We start from the raw sequence: 24,324 nt of genomic DNA on the forward strand, positions 1-24,324 counted from the left end.
CAGTATTAGTATCATAACACTGTTTTTATTCTCACTGTTTTAATCCCAGTGGTGTTGCAGCTTTTCATTGTTTTCACCGTGTTGTTTTCACTCTATCTCTGCTGTTGGAAGACACTAAACCTCAGAGCATCATATTGCTTCACATACAGTATAACTCATGAATAAAAAAAAGTCCAGCAAACACAACTTTGATAAAAGCCTCCGTCCCTCCGGCGTGCAGGACATGTCCCGGGTGGAGAGCGGCGAGGCGGTGCAGTGCGAGAAGGAACTGGCCTGCTACCTGCAGGACTGCGAGTCTCTGATCCGACAACTCAACCAGGAGCTCAAAGTTCTGCGGGAGGAGCGATACTACCAGGTGGAGCAGCTGGCGTTCAGGTGAGTCGGGAGGGAGAAGCGTGAACAGTGAGTGGGAATAATGCTGCCGGAGTGGAGGGTTCAGCTCCATTGTAACGCTTCTTGTACAATGAATTAGTGTTACCGTCTCATGTTGGACTGAAACTATAATTAATTACTATAACTAAAAAATACCCTTTTTCTTTTTAGTTTTTTTTCCCAGAAACCCGAGCTTTGCTAATTCTCCTATAATGAAACCGTTAAAGGGCCAGTAAGCAATTCCAAAATGACACATGTTTTCTAAATACCAGCGAATGTTTTCCTCGCCATCCATTATTATTGCATTGTTTGTGCAACGGAAAAACAATCTAGGTTTTCTGGTGGTTAGTGCGTCGGACTCCCACTTAGAGGACCCGGGTACGTGACCCGGCCAGAGCAGTAAATTCACAACAACAGCAAAAAGAGAAACAACCATTCTCCAGAATGGCGTACTGCCCCTTTACGGGACAATCTGTGCTTTGTTGGCCATCTTGAAGGTATTGAATGTATAATTTTTAATGCTTTACTGTTCTTTAGTCCCACAGGAGACTTGAAGACAGCGACACAGCCTGAAATCATTTCACCTCCTCAGCAAAGTAACAACCTTTCTTGTCTTTCACCACCAGAGTGTCCTGCCTTCAGGAGGAGCTGGTCTCCCTCCGGCTGCAGTGCTCCAGCGTCTACAGGAAGGGGCACTTCTCCCAGGCGCTGGGCAGCACCGGGGCAGAGCACACCAGCCAGCGAGCCCCCGACACCCAGCTGTCGCTGGGGCAGACGCTGCTGGGGGCGGTGGGAGCGGTCGGCGCCGCGCTCCTGCGGCGGCCCATGGCCCGATCCCAACTGGTGGCCGTGTCCTCATCGGAGGACGAAGGAAGCCTGAGGTTCATCTACGAGCTGCTCGGCTGGGTGGAGGAGACGCAGGTCAGTCTCTCTGTGATCCAGCTAAAAAACATTTTCTTTATTAATTAATCTACTGGTTATTTCTTGTTTATTTGATTTATCTTCTTATTTATGGCCAGAAATATTGGAAAAAATGGGCTTCCACTTTATGATACAAAACAGAGAAAAACTGAAAATCCTCTCATTTGAGAAGCAGAAACTTTTACTTTATTCCTAAAACACAATTTAAAGAAATACTTGTATGTCATGAAGTTGTTCTTAAACTTTCTGCAACATCATAATACCTTTATATGTAAGTGAAAAATGCAGTTAATTTGTCCACATTCAAAAGGCATAACAATCCTGAAAACACACTGAACTGAAACTGAAGACACATTGAGCCCATAAAAAATTTAAGAATGAGAGCAAGAGAGCGTGTATGAACTGTAAATCTTTGTGTGTGTGTGTCTGTGTTACAGGAGCTGTTGGAGCGAGCTGAGTGGGGCGCAGACCTCCCCTCAGTAGAGAACAACCTCCAAGAGCACAACAACATACACACTGCAGTTGAAGAGCTAATGAGCAGCCTGCAGGAGGCACGCAGCTACGAGGTACACACACACACACACACACACACATATTCATAGAGATCTCTCTACTGAGAGTTTTCGCTTTGTAATGACATGGTGTTGTTTTTCTCTTCCAGGCACAAGTCTCCTCCAACTTCAGGAGCAGTTACTCAGAAACCCTGGCCAAGCTGGAACACCAATACTGCAAACTACTGGTCAGTGTGTGTGTGTGTGTGTGTGTGTGTGTGTGTGTGTTTTTAGTGATTCACCTCTTTGTTTCCCAGTTCACCCCCGTCCTCAGTTAATCCCATTACAGCATGATACTGCCCTCATGCTATTAACATTCAAATCTGCGTCTGCTCCATTTTCCTTCTTTGCATAATTTTTCTCTTTCTCTCTTTCTTTGTGCCCTCTTGTTTCTCCTCTTGTCTTCTTAATATATGTTTGTACTCCACTTCTGACACTGTACATACGAACACCTATCTATAATATTTACCTTTTATTTCTTGAATAAAAAATCCCTTTTTAGTTATTTTTGTTCTATTCCCTTAAAGCTTCATTTCTCCCTCAGCTCATTTACAGTTGTGTGTGTGTCTCCAGTCAGTTCTGCTTCTTTCTTTATGACTACCACAGTTTTTCTTTTCTTTCTTTAAATATTTATGTGCTTATAGCTGCTGATAATATTATTCAGAGGAACCTCAGAGGTAGAGCATAATTTCAATACTGCGCGTCCGTATAAATAAATGTGGGGAAAAAATAAACAACAGATTTTTTTGGTATTAAAGTCACTCAGATGAAAGTACCAGTGTGTGATAAGGATAAAGAGGGTAAACCTGTAATTAGAAGATATGATTCATGTCAATAATTTACATAACTGTAAGTAATATTAAAAATATATATTTCTTATTTTACTGTACCAAAACCAACAGTATAATCAAACAACCAGAGATTTGAGGGTTTTCCTTTTTAAATTTCTCTCAGCGCTGCTGATCCGCATGATGATGAGTGTGTTTGTGTGGTTGCCATAGGAACATTCGTCATGGCGCCTGCGGAGCTTGGAGAGCCTGCACGCGTTTGTGTCGCACTGCACTGAAGAGCTGATCTGGCTCAACGAGCGGGAGGAGGAGGAGATCGCCTACGACTGGAGCGACAACAACGCCAATATGAGCGCCAAGAGAGAATTATACAGCGTGAGTGGAGGATACGATTACACCGATGGTTTCCTCCGTCAAGTCTGAAAACTATTGACAATAAAACAAGCTTCACAGAACAAACATTCATGTCACATACAGAATATATTTAATTCTGAAAAGCCGTATTGTTTATCCACGTGACACTATTTCCACATCAAGCCTGTAATCAACCCTCCATCTTTTCCTCTTCCGTTTACAGGAAATGAGGTTGGAGCTGGACGAGAAACGAGATGTGATGCGGTCGCTGCAGGAAACGGCCAGTCGTCTGTGTCAGGAGAACCATCCCGCCAAGCAGACGGTGGAGGTGAACTCACGATTTAATTCAGTTGGGCTGATTTGACCTTTAAACATGTCGGGGTTTGCCTCTTGTGCTGTGTGCTCCCCCCTTTTTTAGATGCACGTTACGTTCAAAAGAGCATTAAGAACCTGTGACCTTTTGTAAAACTGTTTGAAAAACAGGAGAAATTGGAATTTGCATCGAAAAGGAACATGTAATGGAAACCTTTTTTTTTTCCTTTTAGCTGTTAAAAACCTTGGCTTGCTTGTACTGTATGTACAGTAAGTTGCAGTGTGAACCTCTCTTTGTTTCCAGGCGTACAGTGCAGCCCTGCAGACTCAGTGGCAGTGGGTGGACCAGCTGTGCGTGTGTGTAGAGCAGCATCTCAAAGATAATACGACGTATTTCCAGGTGAGACCGAAGGGTTTCAATTGCATTGTAACAATCAGTGTCTGATAGACCAGTGTTGTAAATGTCCTGCTTGTTCCCGTTGTGATTTAGCTACTTATTTATTTATCCTTTGTAACAATTATGGCAATTTTTTTGATATGTGGAAGTCATCTCACATCATCATTTGAAAGAGAAGGCTCCATCATGCTAAAATAATTCATGTCACTGTCTTTTCCATTGAAAGTGTTGCATCCACACTTTTTAAATTTCATTTCAGTTCATGAGTGACGCTCGGGACTGTGAGTCGTACCTGCGCCAGCTGCAGGAAACCATCAAGAGACAGTACACGTGTGACAAGAACAGCAGACTGAGCAAACTGGAAGACCTGCTGCAGGACTCCATGGTATCTGTTCTCTCACTTTCTGTCTATGAGTTCATCTCCAAGTCTCAGTCTTATACACATTATTCCACTTTATTACAAGAAGTAGGTTTCACCGAACCCGTGGAACACAAGATGTCAGAGGAAAGACAAGCTACTGACTTCGATCCCTGCTGCCACCTTGTGTGCGCACAGTGCAAATCTTCCAAAAATGAGCCTGGGCCCAGACTCAGGCGGGAAAATACTGCGTCTGTGTTCTAAACATTTCTTAGCGACACTGTCCGAGCCGCTGACACACCAGTGACCTGCTGAATGTAGAGCTCTGCCTCAGGCAGCCGCAGCAACACACACAACAGGGTGAAGTAATCTGTTTGCTTAATCAGCCCTCCTGTGGCACTTTAGTGAGACTGCCATTTTCACACCTACACACACACTCGCACACACACTTCTGACTTCAAGCAGATGGCAAATTTCGTGTGGGCAGCGCTCCACAGGCCAGAGCAGTGAGCATATTAATGAAGTTTCCAGTTCACTGTGCTTCGTCTCTCACTGAGAGGAGGAAACTGCAAACATTAGCAACAGCCAAACTTTCTGTTTGAATCCGATAATAACTGAGAAACTGATAATAAATCAAACATTTCACTTATTTTTTATTAACAGATCAGCAGAGAAGTCCTCCTCTATTTTGATCAGTTTCTTTGTCAAGTTGCGACTCCTCCTTGTTTACTGATTGAATTACTTCTGTATATATGTGGTTATGCTCCATAAGCACTTAGATAGATAAAATACATCCTTATATTAGATTTCTTTGAAGATATATTTTCTTCATCATTGTGAATCGGGTGGTTTCAGTGATTAATTAAAAATCCTCATGGACCCACGTTTTGACGTTTTGATTTATGACTGTATAAACTATGTTTGTCAACCGAACTGTTGTGCCGCTGACCGTAGTGAATGTGATCTCGGTGTGAAATTCATTTCTGGGGTGTAATGTACAGTATATAGTTATTAACAGAAGCCCTCTCTTGGCTTCCCTCTCTTGACCTCAGTCTGTTGCTTCACCTCTTCCTCGCTGTACCTCTCTTCCCTGTTTCTCTCTCCTCATAATAAATCCTTAATGACCTCTCTCTGCTCGCGGGCAAGGCTGAAATGAAACATATTTCTACAGGTCCGGGTGAAGGACACACAGTTAAATGTTTTATGTGTAGGAGTCCTCACATCTCAGGGGCTGCAGTCTAACTGAAACCTGCAGAACTTGCACCCTATCCTGACCGCATATATTGACGAGTGTCGGCAGTGATGGTCTCTCCACCATTTTGTTTCACCATTAGTTTTAGTCAAATTAAAGTTAAAAGATATTTATAACTTCATCTTCTGGGTAGACTCTGTTAATACATCTTATTTTAAAGCCACTTACAGTGACTGTAATGTTCAAAACAACATTCAGACTGTTGAACTATTAAAAAAGGATCAGTAGAGTCGATTGACCGACTTACAAACCAGTATAACTACATGACTGCCTAGAACCTGAAGTGATTAAAAGTTCCTAACTGTGATTTTTTTTATTATTCTCCTTCCTGTAGGAGGAGAAGGAGCAGCTGATTGAGTACCGGAGTACGGTGGCAAGTCTGGTGGGCCGGGCCAAGACGCTGGTGCAGCTCCGCCCCCGCAGCGCAGAGAGCAACCTGGTAGCCACCACGCCCATCAAAGCCATCTGCGACTACAGACAAATAGAGGTACGACATGTTGTATGTAATGCATCGTGAACTTGTATGTGTGCGCGTGCCGTCCTTTAAATTTGTGAATCTATTTGAGCGAGAATCAGCGAGATACAGTGTTAAAGAAAAGGTTTGTATGAGAAACATCTCCGACTACAGCGACATGGTGTTCAGCACCAGCCCACCGCTCTATTGTTTTAACCCTCACCACCAACCACCTCCTCTCTGCCCTGCACTTCCTCTCCAAGCCCCTCCCCCAACCACTGTGTGGCTTTCTCTATTTTAGAGCCACAACACGAGAAGAGGTCGCAACGTGATTGGTTGTTCAGTAGCTTCGTAATTCCATTTCCTCCGACAGCAGCAGATATTAAAATATGGCGGAAAAGCGAAAGAAGAGAGGTGCCTTATGTTGACTTTATAAAGATTTAGTGTGGATTTGTTTTTGAAACCAATATATTCTTCATTTTAATTGGCAACAACAAAAACCTAACCCTGACCTGAAATACAGCATCAATAAAAGAATAAAATTATAGAAAAAGCATGTAATGTTACATCGATTGTCCGCCATCTTTAGAATTTTTAGGGGGTAACTGCTCCAACTGTATTAACTTTATTTCAAAGCAGCACTTGGATTTGGAAGCTGAATAAAGAACAATGATTATGATCCAGAATCCATCGCTGAATTAATTCTCACGAGACATCATCTTAGTCTTCGTTCTCCTCAGAGAACTCTCTGTGACTGGATCTTTGTGAGAGACCCAGAATAGTTAGGTAACGACTGAGGAGACGAGAAGTGAAGTCGTTTTTTCCCTCAGTGCCACTTAAATACGACAGATGACAGCCAGTGAAGTCTTCCTGTCGGCCTCTCACTCTCAGCTGTGATGTCCTCAGGGAGGCTGATCAATTATACATCTGTCCCTTCCCCTTTGGGGGGGAGGGGGGGAGCTGAGTGGAAAAACCATCACCCAGCACTCCTGCAGCTCGGCATGGACACGCTGCTGCTGCTGCTATTTTGAGTCTGCGGTGTTAGATCCCTCAGGGTGAATCTGTTCATCGAGGCGTGGACGGTATGTGAGGTGTCCAGGTGAAGGTGGTGTGGTCCTCACTGATCCCTGGAAGTAGCACTACAATGAGGCCCTGTTTGCTGATATTCACCAAACTTCTTGGACCAAAAAAATAATCTTTCTCTCCTTCACTTTCCTGTGTGTCCTCCTTTCTCTCCCTACCCTCATGTACCTACCTCTCCCCTCTCACTCCGTCCTCCTCCTCTTCCTCCTCCCTTCCTCTCCTCTGTCGGCTGGGCTGGCAAGACAAACGTCCAGGTAGAGCTGCCTATGTTCTCCCTCTCTCACCTCAGATTCTCACACTGCACACACGACGCTGTGGTTGCCCCTGTCTTATCAGCTGGTTTCAGCTCCATCTTTACTAATGGCTCACTGTCAGTCTGATAGCTGTCCCTGTCTGGTGTCTCAGAAAAAAAACTGTCAGGACAGTAGTTCTATTATTTTATTCTATTACAAAAAAACTCTTTTACTCTAGGTATCACTTGGAGGGCCTCATTGGGGTTAGTAGCCGTAGCCATGGCTACCTAGTTTTATAGATGCTAGCCGGCTCATGAGGTAGTGAGGTATAGCTACCTGTAGTGAGGTATAGCTACCTGTAATGAGGTATCGCTAGCTACCTGTAGTGAGGTATAGCTACCTGTAATGAGGTATAGCTAGCTACCTGTAGTGAGGTATAGCTAGGTTATGCTACATGTAGTAGGATATATACACCTGTAGTGAGGTATAGCTACCTGTAGTGAGATATATACACCTGTAGTGAGGTATAGCTAGGTTTAGCTACCTGTAGTGAGGTATAGCTAGCTACCTGTAGTGAGTAATAGCTAGCTACCTGTAGTGATATATAGCTAGGTTTAGCTGCCTGTAATGAGGTATAGCTAGCTACCTGTAGTGATGAATAGCTAGCTACCTGTAATGAGGTATAGCTAGCTACCTGTAGTGAGGAATAGCTAGCTACCTGTGCCAAGGTATAGCTAGGTATAGCTACCTGTAACGAGGTATAGCTAGCTACCTGTAGTGAGTAATAGCTAGCTACCTGTAGTGAGGTATAGCTAGGTTTAGCTACCTGTAATGACGTATAGCTAGGTTTAGCTACCTGTAATGACGTATAGCTAGGTTTAGCTACCTGTAATGAGGTATAGCTAGCTACCTGTAGTGAGGAATAGCTACCCGTAGTGAATAAAACTGCATCATGTTTACAAATGAAGTTATTATAGTGATTCTTGGGTTTCAACTCTATCTTCAGTCTTTAAAACCAAAGTTTAGCAAAAGTGATATTGCCTTAGTTGATGGTCCTGGACTGAGATCGGTGGTTAAGGGCAGGTAGCAACCACTGGGCTGAACTGAATCTAACACAAGCCTCTGAGGCCCATTCAGTCGGCCAGACAATAACAAGTCACAGCTTTAAGCTTTAATTTACATTTCATGTGTTTACTGTATGTGCATACAGTAGCTTTGCATCACAGATGTATTTGATAGATGTGTGCGTGTGCAGGGAAGAGGTGAGAGAGGGTGGTGGGTGGGGGGAAGCAGTAGTTCTTCAGCCTTTAATGGTCCTGAAACTCTCTCCCACAGTCATGGCTTTGCCTTTTATTTATTTTTGAGAGCTGGATTTTCCAGATTCTAATCCCAAACTCTGTTTTTGTCGAGCGCTGGGTTTCTTAAATTCACCTCGTCAGATTCCTTATATGCTGCTCTGGTGAATTTGAGAAATCCAGCCCAGGCATCACTGAACCTCTCTCTCTGAGTTTAGAGAATATTCGCTGCTTTCACAATAAAAGCTTTCAGTTTGAAGGTGCAAAGCAGCTTTTTTTTAGTCCACACTGTTCCCGTGGCAGGTTTCTCTCTAATGTCACATCATTTTAGGGCTTCTGCTAACGTCATGAAATCCATGAATGTTTGCATTTTGTGTTCCATTATGAGTTTGTTTGCGATCAGCTTTTGGTTTACTCGTCTCCCCTTCTCTCCTCCCTGATTTCACCTCCCTTGCTTTCTTCCTCTTTTCCATCTGACCTGCTCACCTCTCCTCACTTAACTTCATCTTCCTCTTTGCTCCATTCCCACATCTGTCTTTACGTATCCTCCATTCCCTGTTTTTCTTCCGTTTCCCTCCGTCTTTGCCTTCATTTTGCATGACCGCCTCCTCTCAGATCACAATCAGCCGAGGAGAGGAGTGCGTGCTGGAGGACAACTCTCAGAGAACCAAGTGGAAGGTGATAAGTCCCACAGGGAACGAGGCCATGGTCCCGTCGGTGTGTTTCTCCGTCCCGCCACCGAACCAGGAGGCCATCGACACAGCCGGCCGGTCAGACCGATTCTACAAACCTGATTGATTGCATTGTATTATTTTCTAGATTCTTGTAGAAATTTGAGATGAATTTTGTTGCATTTTCAATCTGTTTTTTTTGTGTCTGTGTTTGTATGTGCAGGACAGAGCAATTGTACCAGAAGGTCATGTCTCTCTGGCATCAGCTCCATGTGAACATGAAGAGCGTGGTGTCTTGGCACTACGTCCTCAAAGACATCAACACTGTCTCCGCATGGAACCTAGACATGGTGAGAAGCAGAGTTTGTGTGTGTGTGTGTGTGTGTGTGTGTGTGTGATTGTGTGAAAGGCATTTGTGACAAACTGTTGTCCTCTTCTCTCTTCCTCTACTCTGTCGCACTTACCTTCTCCTTCTGCGTCTCACCCGCCAGGTTCGGTGTCAGTCCCCGTCGGAGCGGCAGCAAGTCCTGGATCACCTGGAGTCCCAGTGCGCCGACTTCCTGGCCGACAGCAAAGAGAGCTCCCTGTTTACGGCGGCCGACAGACGAGAGCTGGAGAGGGACGTTCAGCAGGCCCAGCAGCACTGTCAGGACCTGCTGCTCAACATGGAGACCGGTGAGACAGGAACTAAGTCACCGAAACCTTGTATTGATTTGTCCCCAAAACTTTTGTCTGGTCTTCAACCTCCACTGGCTGCAAAAGTCAACGTTTTCCTTCTTCTCTCCAGTTGAGAAGGACGAGTCGGTCTCTCGTTCGTACCTGTCGGAGCTGCAGAACATCACCCTGCGTCTAAATGAGGCGGAGCAGAGACTGATGAGTGGAATTCAGTCCCCGCCCCCCAGCAGGCTGTCAGGAGACAGCGCAGACAACGCCGTCCAGATTGCAGAGCAAGAGGTCAGCGTGAGCCCCATCTGCTGGCCGCAATGGGCAACTGCTGTTTTATCAGTTGAAGACCAGCGAGTTGAATGTTCCTTTCATTTGATTTGGTTTTTTAATTTCTTAAGTTGTCTTTCCTCTGCAGAAGCTGCAGTCAGAGCTGGACACCCTGCGCTCCAGTCTGGGTGACGTGTCTCGTCGCTGCGTCAAATTCTTTGAGGAGAAGCCAACGTCGTCCAGCGTTCCTGTCCTCCGCTCAGAACTCAGTCAGGCCGTGGAAAAGACGGACAAACTGCACAACCTTTCTTCCGTCTACCTAGAAAAGTTAGTGGACTCGTAGCATTCTGTTTGATTGGTTAACTCAGATATATATATGAAGAGTATATGAATGCATTTAAAATGTATCTACCTCCGCAAGGTTGAAGATGGTAGACGTCCTGATTCGCAGCCTGGACGAAGTGGAGAGCGAGGTCAGAAAGTACGAGGCCAGACTAAGTGAAGAAGACATAGTTCCTGCCGACACCACGGCCATTCAAAACATCAGAGATCAACTAGGGGTACGAGACATGAACATGAACATGAACATGAACATGTTCTTATGACCAGACTCGTGTTGTGAAACGATTTCACTCTTGATCTTCATTCTTTGTGTTCTCTTTCATTTCCCTCTCAGAGGTGGCAGTCTGAACTTGGCGAGCAGGAGGACCTCTTCCTGTCCCTGAAGTCCGTTGTGCTTCGGGCCAAAGAGGCCGGGTCCCAGCTCAGCAGGCTCCACCCCGACCGCAGCCCCGAGCTGCAGCTCTACCAGGAGAGAGCCAATCAGATGGCGGAGAGGTGGAGCGGCGTTGGGAGACAGATGGAGACACGGTGAGCGGGACAGCGTGAAGGGTAGAATAAAAAAACAGAAAATATACGTAATAACAGAGTGAGGATGGTTTTTTCTCACTCACTCTGATCTCTGATTATTTAGAGAAATTGCTTGTTACAAGTACTGGATTTGTTGTGTATTAAATGTTCTGAAAGTCTTTTCCTGTTTTTTCCTGCAGACAAACTGATCTGGACGCTCTGGGCTCCGCCCTGCAGCAGTACAGAGACGGTCACTCTGCTCTGATCAGGTGGATCGAGGAGACGACGGAGAGACAAGAAAACACACAACCCGGACAGACCGACAGCAAAGCGCTGTCTGAACAGCTGGCGCAGCAGACGGTGAGGGCCAGCGGTCTCTTTGAATGGATGGTAACCTGCACATTGTAAGGCTTGACTTAAACATATGTGATATATAATATTTTTGGGGGTGATTTTTCCTTTTCAGGCATTAGTAGCTGAGATTGAACAGAACCAGACCAAACTAGACGAGTGCCAGACTCACTCCAAACAGTACAGCACCTCAGTGAAGGTAAGAGAATGTTGGGTTTTTTTATGCAGAATTTCAAATAAATGAAAAAGTATTTTGATATTTTACAGTTTAGTAAAATCAAGCTTTATTTCTGAAAAATGTACCTGTAAATGCATTTGATAAGCTACTTTATTTACTCACTTTTGTTCCTCCATGATTTTATTGTGCAGGATTATGAACTACAGCTGATGACCTACAGAGCCTTTGTAGAGTCGACACACAAGTCGCCCGTTAAGAGGAGGAGGATGCACTCTTCCTCTGACGCCGTCACTCAGGAGGTAAGAATACAAACTTCAGTTTACTAGTTCGATCGATATTGCAGCAAACTTTAGAAATGAATGTCTGAGTGTTATTTCCATGTAGTAAGTTGTTTGAATCTGTGTCTTTTTCTCTCCAGTTCATGGATTTGCGCACACGCTACACGGCCTTGGTCACCTTGACAACGCAACATGTGAAGTACATCAGCGATGCGCTGAGAAGACTAGAAGAAGAAGAGGTGGGACTTCGTTTCACTGTTACTCATTATTTTTGCATTAAAATTTGAATCTGGTCAGATTGTAAATCACCTCCACGTTGTCTTATTGGACAGATTCAGCACTTAGCACTGACTTCATGTTCTCCTACTGTACTGAAAAGTTTTAGTGTTGTCCCTCTGTTGTGAGTCGCTTTGTCTGAAAGCGTCTGCTCAATGAGAAAATGTAAATGTAATGGGAGATCTGTCATTTTATTCTGTGCAGAAAGAGGTGGAGGAGGAGAAGCAGGCCAGGGTCGGCCAGGTCTCAGATCTGCTGGGCTGGGTCCAAGGTCTCCAGGGACGAACCGGCGGTCCCAACGCTGAGTCTTCACTTGCTGCTCAACAGGTACAACAGATATTGAATATACTGTAGCCCCTGGAGCTCTGAGCAAATGGTCTATTTACATCATCACATGAACGTGAAGAGGGATTTTGTTGTACTAAGCATATTTTTTTCATCCATGTTCTCTAAAGGCCATCAGCGAACAGCTTGCAGCCAAGAAGGATGAAGTGGCTGAAGCCATCAGGAGCACAAAGGTCTTCCTGTTATCAAAACAGGCCAGCAAGTACGTTCAGATCACGTGTGTGTGGACACACACGTTGCATCACACTCGTAACTTTGCCTGTATTATATACACCAACATATAATAAACATGCTCAAGTAGCTGTTTTTCATGGAAATTACAAAAGAATAAAAAAAAATCTGATCTGGGAACTTGACCAACTTAGAACTACTCATGGTTTAATGAATTGAACCCTAGATATTGTAACTATATGTGCATCACACTCTCGGAAACACATTAAAGACCTGACCCTGCCTTTGTCTCCTGCCCTGTGAACTCTCCAGGTTGTCCCCAGAGGAGCGCGCTCAGGTGGAGGCTCAGCTGGACGGGCTCACATCCACCTACAACCAGATGTGTGACAGCTCCACCCAACAGCTGCAGCAGCTGGAGCAACAGCTTGCCAAAGCGGAGGAAAGAAAGGTATATCAGTCGGAGGAAAGGGCTGAGATGGAGATGGGATTCTGCATATTTATGACAAAAGAAAATGCATTTTCGGCCTTTGCAAGCTTGACGAAATATTATTGTAGAGGTGCTTTTATAAGGTGATGTTTTGAGTCTGAACACGCTTGCAAGCTAAGCGTGAGTTTGCGTGTGGGCCAGCGCAAGAGTGTGTGTGTCTGTGTGTGTGTTGTACGGCATGTTGTGTGTTCACAGCGTGCATCACCACTATTGGTGAATCTCACCCATCGACTTGGTTTAACAAACATAACAGACCCCCATTCAGACGTGTATTATTCAGAGGATCTAAAAAATATCTTAGTTAATAGTTTTCAAAGTCCCAAAAAAAAATATTTCCCCAAACTTTTCGTGTAACAATTCTCTGAATGTCACTGTCTGAACTGGGCCTCGGCATGGAGTGCTCCACTCTCACGTTGTTTTTCTCGAAGGCCTGCAGTCATGTCATTAACTATCCTCACCCTAGTTTTTCTCATCATCATCATCATCATCATCATCATCAGAAAATACATCTGCTGAACTGCTAACATGGTTAATAAATGGCCTGAGTGGTGCCGCACTATTGGCTGCGCTGCCCTAGTCATGCTAGCAGTCAGGTAAAAGCTGTAGAGCGCTCTGCTTTACGTCGATGCATTTGTTAGAACCGATCATTTTCAAAATAGATGCACCTTCATTTGACTGTCATCTCTGTAGCTGCCAAATAGTTTCATGTTACTCTTTTTTATGTGGTGGTAAAAAAGAATGCCACTGCATAAAATCAATATTATTACATTTCAGCATTTATTGTATTGTACTCCACATTAAGTTTACCCCCATATACATATATATGTATAGCCGACCAATCACGCATTCACGCACAGTCAGCTCTCACCTTGTCATATGCAGTATGGTACATTGGTCAAAAATGATTTCAGTGTGTGCGAGTTCTAGGTTTTTAAGCAACCCTTGATGATGATTCTTATGTTTCAACAGCTGCACCTGATAATGGTTCCTATATGAATGTTGTACGGTTTTACAGGAGATTTTTATATGTGACTAGAAGAAAATCCTAACTGAAACATAGGTGTTTAAAAAACAAAAAGTGTAAGTGCACCAGAGGCCAGCTATGCCACAAACTCACTTCACCATTTGAGCATGTTGTGTCCAGATCACAAGTGTGTGTGTGTGTGTGTGTGCGAGAATGATACATTTTTGTGTGTGTGTTTGTTCTAATGCATTCTATTAATGTGTGAATTTTTATACCAGCGTTTTTGCTCGAAAACCACTAACAGCTGCCAGAGGAGAACAGTGGACATCCGAGCTCTGAGTCGAGGATCAGGATGAGAGAGGGAAAACAAAAACAGGATGATTTGTAGAGATCCTAAATCTGTTCTGTGTTAATGAATTAGATCCGTTTAGCGGTCAGTTAGATTAATCAGTTTGTGGGAATCATAAATTGTATCAGAATTTAATAGTATTACAATATATCATGTGCTACATACATTTTGAGAACTGAAAAGGTTGGCTTGACTTTGTACGGGTGTATATTGTGATTAATTCCCACAAATATTTCATTTCTATCTGAAGGTATCAGACACAAAAGTCCTTCATAGTTGAATTTCCTGAGCCTACTCCAGTTTCAAAGTAGGAGGATCTAGCGTCAGTGCAGTGTTAGGGGTCAGAATGAAGAGTGGCATGCCGAATGCTAACAACCAGCTTCTCACCTGTCGCGCCTCGCTCTGCCGAGCCATACGTTGGCCCTTTTAGTGTGCGTGCCGTGGGAAGAGCCTGTACGGTAAGTAGCGCTCGCTTTCTCTCTTACTGTTGCCTGCAAGTTTTTTGTTTTTTTTCATATTTAGATATTTTATTCTCTCGTTCTTCTGAAAAACCTCTGTGTTCTTTTACGTGTTTGCTTACCTTTAGAGCTTTTCTGTGCAGTTTCTGTTACTGGTTGCTTTGTTGCATGCTTAGTGCTGGTTTTAGATTAGCAACGGTAAGTATTGAAGAACTTTTTAATGTAAAAGCAAAGTAAAAAAAAAAAGTATATTAATTTATGTTTTTGTGGAATCTGGTTGTGGGTTTTCTTCATTATCTAATTCTTCTCGTAACAATACTTTTACACCATTGATACCTGATGAATGTCAACTATAGTTTTGTTTTCTTTCTTCACGTAGAACCAAGTTGCCATCGCCGGAGTGATCGACCTGGGAACAGTGGAAACATTCCCAGTGTTCCAAGCATCCCAACGTGGTCTTATTGACCAGGACACCTGCCATGTTCTCCTGGAGGCCCAGCTCATTATGGGTGGGCTTGTGCAGCCTGACACCCCACTCAGTCTTTCACTGGAACAAGGTGTAGCTCAAGGCGTAATTGACGCCCACACAAGACAGTCACTCTCTGAGCTGGAGAGTGCCTTGCTTCTGGTGGAAAATACTCAATCTGCAGGTTACCAACAACAAAACGTGTTGCCGGTAGCTACCGCCATGGAGGTTGGGCTCATCAAAGAGGAGGTGGGACTCCACATTCTGGAACTCCAGATGAACACTGGAGGTCTGAGAGATTCAACAGGAAAAATGATTACTTTGGAGAAAGCAGAAGACATGAGACTTTTGACTCCCAGAACCATCGCCAAACTCCAGTCAAGGCTACAACGCAGAGAGCTCATTGATCCTAACACAGCGGAAAAATTAAACCTGTACGAGCTACAACAGCGATGTGTCTTCGACGATGACTCGGGTCTCCTTCTCTTTCCCGTCAAACAGCAACCTGGAGGAACGGTCTGTCTCCGCTCTGGAAGAAAAGTTGGCATCTTCCGTGCAGTACAGGAAGGTCTGATTGATCGAAAAGTTTCCGTTCGACTGCTTGAAGCTCAGCTCTTTGCTGGTGGTATTGCTGAACCACGCTCAGGCCATCGGCTGACAATTGATGAGGCTGTTCGTCTTGGGCTGATGGACCAGGATCTTGCATGTGCCATGTTAGCACGTCAGATGCAAAATGGGGGAATTATAGACCCTGTCAGTGGAGTACGACTGGATTTGGAAGAAAGTATTCACAGACAACTTCTCTCCCCTCCTTTAGCGTTGTTGGTCCTTGAGTCTCTTTGGACTTTCATGGGACTGCTTTGGCCTGAATCTGGAGAACTTCTGCCTATTGCCGAGGCTCTTCAACAAGGGGTGATCTCCAGAGAGCTTGCAAGAAACATCCTAGCACAGCGTCATGCCATTGGGGGTCTGTACAACCCCGAAACCCTCCAGGTGCTGCCCCTAAACCATGCTGCTGAAGAAGCCCTTGAGCCCAGTGTAGTCAGTTACCTCAAAGACATCCACATCCCAGATGTTCATCTCAACATGAATCAGTCTGGTACACCATCTCTAAACCGCTCGAGCTGGGGTTCCACCAGTTCCTCCCCACCTCCATCCTCTCCACCACCTTCATCGTCTCCTGCAGACCTTGTATGGGATGCACCAACAGATGGAATGGATTCTGAAGAACAAGCAAAACACAAGCTGCTGTTTCACCTCATGACTCACAGCTATGTGGATGCTCATTTTGGAAAACGGCTGGTGCTACTAGACCCTGAGCTGGTGGAGTTGGTCAAAGCTACTGAACTGGTTGCTGGAGACTCTGTTTATGTAAGTCAAGCTGAGCATCTAAGCAGTTTTACTACAGATAACCAGGAGAAGTGTGAAATGGTGAGAGAGTTAAGTTTGAAAGATACAGAAGTGAGTGACAAACTAACTAAAGATGAAGAAGAAAGTTCTGATGTAGTCACACCAAGCAAGGATTCTGAGATATGTGGTACAGGAAGTCTAGGAGAAAGAAATGATGGAGGAAATGACAACAAATTGCTGCAGAAACCATCCGTAATTGTAGGCAGTGATTTGGTCTCTTCATCTAGACGTGAAATCGATGGAGACAAAGGTGCAAAAGTAAAAGCTAAAAAGAAAGAAAAGTCCAATCGTGAAAGCTTATTGACTGTGGCCAATAGCCCAGAGGAGCTGGTTGGAACTGAATCCAAACCCAGAGATAATAGTCATCTGGACACTAGAAGTATAACCACAACTGTAGACAGAAAAACAGTCACAGCACCACTCAAATCAGAGGAAGATATTGAAAGGAAGATATTGAAAGAAATAAATGAAGATGTTAATTTAACACAATCTGAGGACAGGAAAGATATAAAGACTGAATCAGAAAGGGTCTTACAAAAGGTAAAAGAAAATGTAAAAAAGGTCAAAGAGACTGACCCAAAGATTGCTAAATCTGAGGTTGATATTCTTGAACCGGCAGTGAAGGAGGAAGGGGAGAATGCTGAGTTGGCAAGGCTAGTCCTAGAGCTGAAACAGGGAGGTCTGATGACCGAAGAAGGCGAAAAGCTGCTTCCTGATGAGGCAGTAGCCCAGGGGGTCCTCCCTGGCCATACTGCAGTTAAATTAATGGCTCAGGCAGGTCTTTTTGGAGGTTTCCTAGATGCCAGCAGTGGTGAGTCCCTCAGCATGGAGGATGTTATGCAGGAGGGTTTACTAGATGAAGATCTGATGTGGAGTGTCCTAAAGTCAGATAAAACGCTTGCAGGGATTGTGGACGTTGAGAAAAGGCAGGTCTGTGGGGTAAGGGAAGCAACTCAGGCAGGTTTGATTGACCTGAACACTGCTGCTCAACTTTTAGAAGCCCAGGTGGCATCTGGGGGAATCGTAGACCTACGTAGGGATAAGAAGGTCTCTGTCACTCTTGCAGCAAACCTGGGACTGATTGAGGAGGAGCAAAGACAAGAACTTGTGGCACTAGAGAAGGCATACAAAGGAAAAGAGGCAGATTTACAAACAGCTCTCAAAAAGGCCACTTTACAGCTACAGATGGAAGGTGTTATTGACCCAGAATCTAAGTCTCCAGTTCCTCTGGAGCAAGCAATTCAGAAAGGGTTGATTAAGTCAGAAGAGGCATATCATGTGTTGGCAAGGCAGGTGGCTGAGGGTGGTATAATCCATCATGCTTCCGGAATGAGGCTTTCCGTCTCTGACGCTGTAGATAGAGGATTAGTGGATCGGTCTGTTGCTCCTGGCCTGGAGGAACTAGAGTGGGTATACCAAGGAAAAGTCAGCCATTCATCCCGACCAGACGCTGTTGTATTCCAAGCATCAACAGGAACTATCGTAGACCCTGAATCTGGACGTAAACTGACATTGACAGAGGCTGTTTCTAAAGGTCTCCTGGATGGGAACATAGCCAGTGAGGCCATGGCTTCTCCAACAGTGGCACAAGGAGCACTGGACCCCCGGACCGCACGCATTGTGCCTTATTCGAAACTTGTAAGCCAGGGTAAGATAGATATTGACACAGGGAGGCGTTTCTTGGAGGTGAAACCATTCGGAGGAATTCAGAATGAGCAAACAGGAGACTATCTTACCCTTTCTGAGGCACTTGAATCGAAACAAGTTGACCCAGTAGCAGCACTGAGGCTACTCCAAAGCCAGGCAGATAGCGGAGGGATCATTGATTTGAAGACTGGAGAAAGACTTCCACTATCCGAAGCCTGTGAAAGAGGATTAGTGGGAGATGATATGGTCAAGGTAATAGCCACCAACCAAATTCTTAAAGGAGGCCTAGTTGACCCCACTACTAGACAACGGGTCCCTAGTCTCAATGATGCCATTGCAGTCGGATTGTTATCCAGCGACATAGCTTCTGAAATTCAGAAAAAAGTGGCTACTGCCGAGATAGAGGGTGACGAAGGTAGTTCTACACCTGTTGCCTCATCAAGTGGTACATACAGCCCTGCTGTTATATTGTCAGTGTCAAGCCCAGACAGTCCAGCAAACTGGTCCGATGTAAACACTGAGGAAAGATTGAAAGTTGCACTGGGTGATGAAAAGACAACAGTATCTGCAGTATCAGAAAAGTCGCTGTTTTATGACATGGCTACAGAAGAGGACAAAGTCGAATTACCAGGATCGGTAGGAGAACCAGACCGGTCCATGGACCTCTTGTGTAATTTTACAGCTAATGTTGAGAAAAGAATTCAGCAAGCCATAGAAGAGATGGTGCCCCAGAAAGACACCAAAGAAATAGAGAGCCTTCCTAAACAGGAACCTGATGAGAAACTGCAGACAGGTGAGAGTGTCTTTATAGATTCTGCTGGAGAATCCACGCCCGCATGTGTATACGATATTGGCGAAGATTCCACGGAGGAGGTCAGAAAGGGGGCTGCCATTTTGAAGTCCGACGGGAAAGCTGTAAAAGTTGGAGAAAAGGATTGTAGACCCTGCGATGAGAACACATCAATGGTTTGTCCTGTTTCTGAAGGTGTAAACCTGACAGGTCCTGTGGCAGCAGAGATCAGAGATGACAGAGAAGGCAAAGAATTGTTAAAATTGAATGAAGAGGAATATAGAAAGAGCGATGTGGCAGAACCGAGGGGTGATGGTTTGGATGGTGAGAGTAAAGTAGGGAGAATTGAGAAACCTTTAAAGGTTGAGATCACTGCCGTTGAGCAATCAGGCCAATTATTGACCCCTCCATCCAGAGAGACTGAAAACAAAAGCAAGAAAAAGAGGAAGAATAAAAACAAGGGAAAAGGTAAAGAAGCAGAAAGTGAAAAACAACCTCCTGCTGACATTGAATGGCAGCCTGAGGCTACAGGTGTAGTCGCAGATAAGTTTGCATCACAAGACAAATTTGAGAAATTGCAGATGGATGGTCAGGTAGGAGAAACCAAAGCAAAGGTTGATTGGAAAATTGAGGCTGAAAAGGATTTGTTAAAACAAGGACGAGAAGCCACTCTGGAATTCACAGAGCATACTATTGAGCCAGAAAAGGAGGCAATAAAAACCATGATTGTTAAGGACATAGAAAAGGGTGATAAGAGAGAGAAGATAAAAAGAGGGCAGCAGAAAGTAGAAGTTGAGGAGAAGGCTTCTGTCTCTCAGCAACCAGAACGAGAGAGCATTGGGGGGACGAAGACAAAGGAGGAGCAAGAATTCCCTCAGAAATCGACTCTACCAGACAACGAGAAAGCAGCCCTGATTCTGAAGGCCAAAGAGGGCATTCTCAAAAAGGTGTTTGAAAAAGGAGTGAGTGAGAAACAGGCAGCCGAGGAGCTGCAGGCACTGCGGAAAGAGGTGGGCAAGAAGGAGATTCAACAAGGCACAACAGTAAGAGATGTAAAGGAAATAACTCTGCCAGCTAACGTTGATGAAGCGGAGAGTCGTGGTGTCAGAGACGATAGTGTCAAGAGACGGAATGGTTCATTGAAAGAAAATGAGGATGAGACGAGTGTCAAAGAAGACAAGTTAAAACTGACAAAGGTCAAAGAAGACATGGATGTGGAGAAACTCTCCGTCAAGGACGGTGAGCTGATCCAACTGTTGGAGACTCCTTCACCAGAGAGAGAAAAGATCAGTTGTCCTGGAAAGGAAGACGAGGCGGCACCCTCAGTCCAGCCCAAAGAAATTCAGCAAGTAAGTAAACGAAGCAAGAAGAACAAGAAGTCAAAGGCTCCAAAAGTGTCCGACAAAGCAGAGACTGAGAAATCAACAACGGATGGAAAAGTGGATTCTGAGGTGCCCGCGACAAAAATAACCACAACACCTACAATGGCAAAACCGGATTTGGATAGGTCAGCTTTGACTAAGGAGCAGAGGATGGACAGACCAGTCCAAACCAGTGATGTCATCCAGCCGTCAACTGGTGATAAGGCAAATGAAATGGAGACATTTGAAACTACTGATAAAGAAGCTGAGAGTCCATATTTACACCAGGCAGAGGAACAAAGCTCCCACATCGAAGAAGACATACAAGTCGCAGAGGTTGCATCCATTGAGAAAGAAGAATCACCTCCAGACACCATAAGTGAAGGCTTCAAATCCATTGAGGTTGTCGCATGCAAACCAGACATCCAGTCCGTAGCTCAGTATACGGCTCCCGGCACGCAACAGGTTAAAACCAAAGGAAAAGGTAAAAAGAAAAAAGGTCAGCAACCGCAAGAAGTTGAAAATACCAACGTTCCCGAATCGAAGATCTTAAAAGAGCCAAGGCAACATGCCGAGTGTCCAGAATCATCTCCTTTGCTCTCAGAAGACGCTTCAACTGAGTCTGAATCACATGAAGTCCCCGAGTCGGACACAGCGTCTGAGAGCTGGGAAGAGGAAGAGGATGATGTCGGAGAGAAACACAAAATCGTGTCTAAGAAAGAGGGGATGACATCCACTTGCAAGGTAAGAAAAAGAAAGAAAGATTCTCTCTTAAATTGTTCTATAGATTTGTTTAAAAAAAAACAAACACTTCTTCTCCCTCTCTAAAACGATTACAATTATATTTTTTTACGTTTCTATTTCCACAGTCGTCATTGAAGCGTCAGGAATGCTTGGAGCACGACCAGCGAATCGTAGCCCTGGTCTCCATGGTGCGACACATGGAGGTCCGACTCAAACAGCAGCAGCAGCAGTCTGTCGGCCGCAGCCTCATCGCCCTGGATGACATCATCAGACAGACCCAGGTGACACAATATGAACAGAGCCGCAATATGTTCTATTATTTTGCGGTTTCAGTTTGCCCTTTGGTTCCCAGTTCGAGCAAAACAATAAAGCCGATTTGAGGATTTGGTTTCTCACTAAAAGAAAACGTTTGTTCTGCAATCTGCCGCTCAGATTCTGGACCTTGAACTGCGCGACTTGGAGCCCGAGGTCGCCAAGGAGGTGGAGGCTGCCGAGCAGCTGCTGAAGCCCCGACCTGGAGACGTCCCTCCGCAGCTCCTGTTGGCCCTGGAGAAGGACGGACGTAGCTTGGCTCGAGGGTACGAGGCTGCCACGTCTCTCTCTGAGGGCATCCTGAAGAGCCTGCGAGACCACCGAGACTCGTACAAGGTAAGAAGAAGAAGCGGCAGAGAAGGAACAAGTGTATTAGATGCTCGCTTAGATTTATCCTTCAGATCCGTTATCCTATTTTCAGAAAGTTTGTATTTAATCACACTAACCCGTCTCTCAGGAGGCAGTGGTGGCGGAGCAGAAGTCACTGGGAGGACAAGTGGAGAGTCTGCTCTCCTGGTTGAAGGGGACGGAGGCTCAGATGGACGGAGGAATGGCACGGATGGAAAAAATGGGGAAATCGGAGAAAGACGACGACTGCGATCAGCTCACACATCAGCTGAATCTTTGCAAGGCGAGTTGTCTGGAGTGAACTTTTTACTGTAGCACAGTGACATTTTGTTACACCTGAGTCAGTTTTTCGAAAATTACAAGACTTTGCCGTAGCACTAAATAAGAAAGTTGATTCAAATCTTGTAAAATCCTGTTCTTGTACTTTCTTACCTCAGTGTGTGTTTGTGGTCATCTCTTTGCTCTACATTGTCCATCCATGCTAAAATAATAACTCTCCGCCCTTTTCAGGAGCTCCAGTCCTCCCTGATGGCTCGCTCCAGCGAGGTCAACAACGTGGCCTTCGAAATCCAGGTGTTCATCTCGGAGCGGGCCCAGGACCTGGCCCCCGAGCAGAGCAGGCAGCTCCTGGGCCAGCTGCAGCAGCTGCAGCGGGCCTTCCACGGCGCGTCGGGCCGAGCCCAGGCCTGGGCCGACGCCCTCTCCGCCCAGCGAGAGAGGGAGGAGGAGTGGCAGCGCAGGGAGAGGCAGAAAGAGGAGGAGAAGGACAGAGAGAGGCAGAGTGCGAGGGGGAGAGAGGTTTGGAAAAAAAAGACGATCGAGTCGAATCGGTTTGAAACGCTGTGCCATTTCTCGCCGAAACATTTACAGCTTTATTTGTCTGTTTACTAGTGACTTGCTTTCTTACACGAGATCTACTCATGTTCTATAAGATCATGTCAAACACTGGACAAGCCTGATGTAAACAAGCTAACCTCCATCACAGCTTTTAGTTCCATCACACATCATCTGAAAACCTTCTCTCATCATTTCATACTCTGATAGAAACCCACCGCTGCTCTAGTCGCAAAAAAGCTTCGCCACAACACGGACGGCATCGTGGCCATCACCACCCTCACTCTTTTTCAATGCGAGCTCCTTGTTTGCTCTTCTGCACGTCTCTATAACATGTGTATGATTAACCTGTTTGCCTTGCTGTTCCAGATTTTGCCACTGAAGGAAATCGCTTGTGTCACGGCGGTAAAACAGCCCTCGCTTACAGTTCCAGTGCTTTAGCGTTTTTTTTCCTCCTGTCTCACCTGAACACAGAGGAGGGAGGAGGAAAAAAATGAAAAAATGAAAAAGATGTTTGTTTGATTTTCTCTTTGTATTGTCTGTTGTCGCTTGACCCAACGTGAAGATTAGTATAAATTGTGTTCGTCTGCCTGTGTGTGTGTGCGTGCGTGTGTTACGTGTGAACTCTGGACACAATCTGCTCAAAGCTTGGCAAAGTGTGCACTACACACGAGTGGGGTATAGAGCCAATGTGCATTTTGTGTGCTCTTACAAAAACTGGTTGTCAGCTCAAAAACTGCAAAACGGTCTGTTCTCGTCACACGATCCTTTTTCGAAACAATAAATCACATCCGTGTCAGTTTTCCTCACATTTTTTTTTCCTTTGTGGCTCTTTGCTTTTTTTTCTTCTCCTCCTCCGTTCCTCTCAGGTGGTGCAACAGCAGAAAGCCGAATGCTCTCAGAAACTAGAAGGCCTCACCATGTGGTTGGCCGGAGCTGCCGGTCTGCTGGCCACTCAGAGCGCTGGAGCGGAGTCGGGTGACGTGAACGCCCTGCAAGACAAGCAGAAAAAGCTAAAGGTACGAAACGTTAATCTCATTCGTAACGGCCACGTGAACTGAACAATAAATCACCCAAAGATTAGTCTGTAAATCTGTAAATTTATATTCAAGATTATTGAAGACTAGCATGAATTATACACTGGATGAAGACGTTTAAACGCCTTTGTCCTCTCTCTCCAGGAAGTACAGAAGGACCTCCAGACTAAAGGCGAGGGCATAGCTGAGGCCATCCGCTCGGTGGAGGACTTCCTGGCGGAACGGGGAGAAAGTCTGAGCCCAGAGGAGAGGGAGAACCTCCAGAGGACACTCTCAAGGATGAAAGAGCAGTACAGCGCCCTGACGGATTCGGCGAACGCGTCGGTGTCGGAGCTGGACACGGCCATCAACAACACCGTGCAGCAGAACACGCAACGGGTAGGAGGAAGAGCGTGGTTATAGACGTACACGTGGTATATTACCTCGTCCTTAAGGGGTTTCCACCGGTCACAGAATTTTAGTTTGCTGTTGTATGTTTTGTTGTCCTTCTTGTTTCCATCCTCCTCTCTGCTCCTCTGCTCCAGGCGAAGGCAGTGGAGGAACTCCAGGAGACACGAGGACAGATCGACTCTCTGCTGAACGAGCTGTCCTCCCTCAACCAGCCGGGCAGAATAATAGCTCAAGATGTCAGTGATGCACCATTCTCACCGCCAGAGGGCGCTGTCGTATCACACACAGAGTCGCTGCAGGTCCGC

The 24,324-nt window shown here is 45.3% G+C and overlaps 1 protein-coding gene across 30 annotated transcripts in view; it reads left to right on the top strand.

The window, feature by feature from the left end:
• Positions 1-24,324, top strand: part of macf1a (microtubule actin crosslinking factor 1a) — a 187,360-nt gene that overhangs the window by 99,712 nt on the left and 63,324 nt on the right. For 17 of the 30 annotated variants that reach the window (XM_047330031.1, XM_047330035.1, XM_047330037.1 and 14 more), the window contains 32 exons: positions 221-375; positions 999-1,293; positions 1,731-1,859; positions 1,955-2,032; positions 2,846-3,007; positions 3,210-3,314; positions 3,603-3,698; positions 3,955-4,080; positions 5,640-5,792; positions 7,085-7,096; positions 8,986-9,140; positions 9,265-9,391; positions 9,533-9,716; positions 9,829-9,995; positions 10,123-10,301; positions 10,396-10,534; positions 10,651-10,844; positions 11,024-11,183; positions 11,290-11,373; positions 11,544-11,651; positions 11,771-11,869; positions 12,111-12,233; positions 12,362-12,453; positions 12,735-12,870; positions 15,060-21,098; positions 21,224-21,379; positions 21,531-21,746; positions 21,868-22,041; positions 22,269-22,556; positions 23,462-23,611; positions 23,774-24,007; positions 24,154-24,318. In XM_047330031.1, coding sequence (XP_047185987.1) covers positions 221-375; positions 999-1,293; positions 1,731-1,859; positions 1,955-2,032; positions 2,846-3,007; positions 3,210-3,314; positions 3,603-3,698; positions 3,955-4,080; positions 5,640-5,792; positions 7,085-7,096; positions 8,986-9,140; positions 9,265-9,391; positions 9,533-9,716; positions 9,829-9,995; positions 10,123-10,301; positions 10,396-10,534; positions 10,651-10,844; positions 11,024-11,183; positions 11,290-11,373; positions 11,544-11,651; positions 11,771-11,869; positions 12,111-12,233; positions 12,362-12,453; positions 12,735-12,870; positions 15,060-21,098; positions 21,224-21,379; positions 21,531-21,746; positions 21,868-22,041; positions 22,269-22,556; positions 23,462-23,611; positions 23,774-24,007; positions 24,154-24,318 — 10,680 coding nt within the window. The remainder of the gene's footprint in view (positions 1-220; positions 376-998; positions 1,294-1,730; positions 1,860-1,954; positions 2,033-2,845; positions 3,008-3,209; positions 3,315-3,602; positions 3,699-3,954; positions 4,081-5,639; positions 5,793-7,084; positions 7,097-8,985; positions 9,141-9,264; positions 9,392-9,532; positions 9,717-9,828; positions 9,996-10,122; positions 10,302-10,395; positions 10,535-10,650; positions 10,845-11,023; positions 11,184-11,289; positions 11,374-11,543; positions 11,652-11,770; positions 11,870-12,110; positions 12,234-12,361; positions 12,454-12,734; positions 12,871-15,059; positions 21,099-21,223; positions 21,380-21,530; positions 21,747-21,867; positions 22,042-22,268; positions 22,557-23,461; positions 23,612-23,773; positions 24,008-24,153; positions 24,319-24,324) is intronic. The other 13 variants (XM_047330042.1, XM_047330032.1, XM_047330040.1 and 10 more) reach the window with 2 other exon arrangements.

Source organism: Scophthalmus maximus, chromosome 22, assembly GCF_022379125.1.
Source record: "Scophthalmus maximus strain ysfricsl-2021 chromosome 22, ASM2237912v1, whole genome shotgun sequence".
NCBI lineage: Eukaryota > Metazoa > Chordata > Actinopteri > Pleuronectiformes > Scophthalmidae > Scophthalmus > Scophthalmus maximus.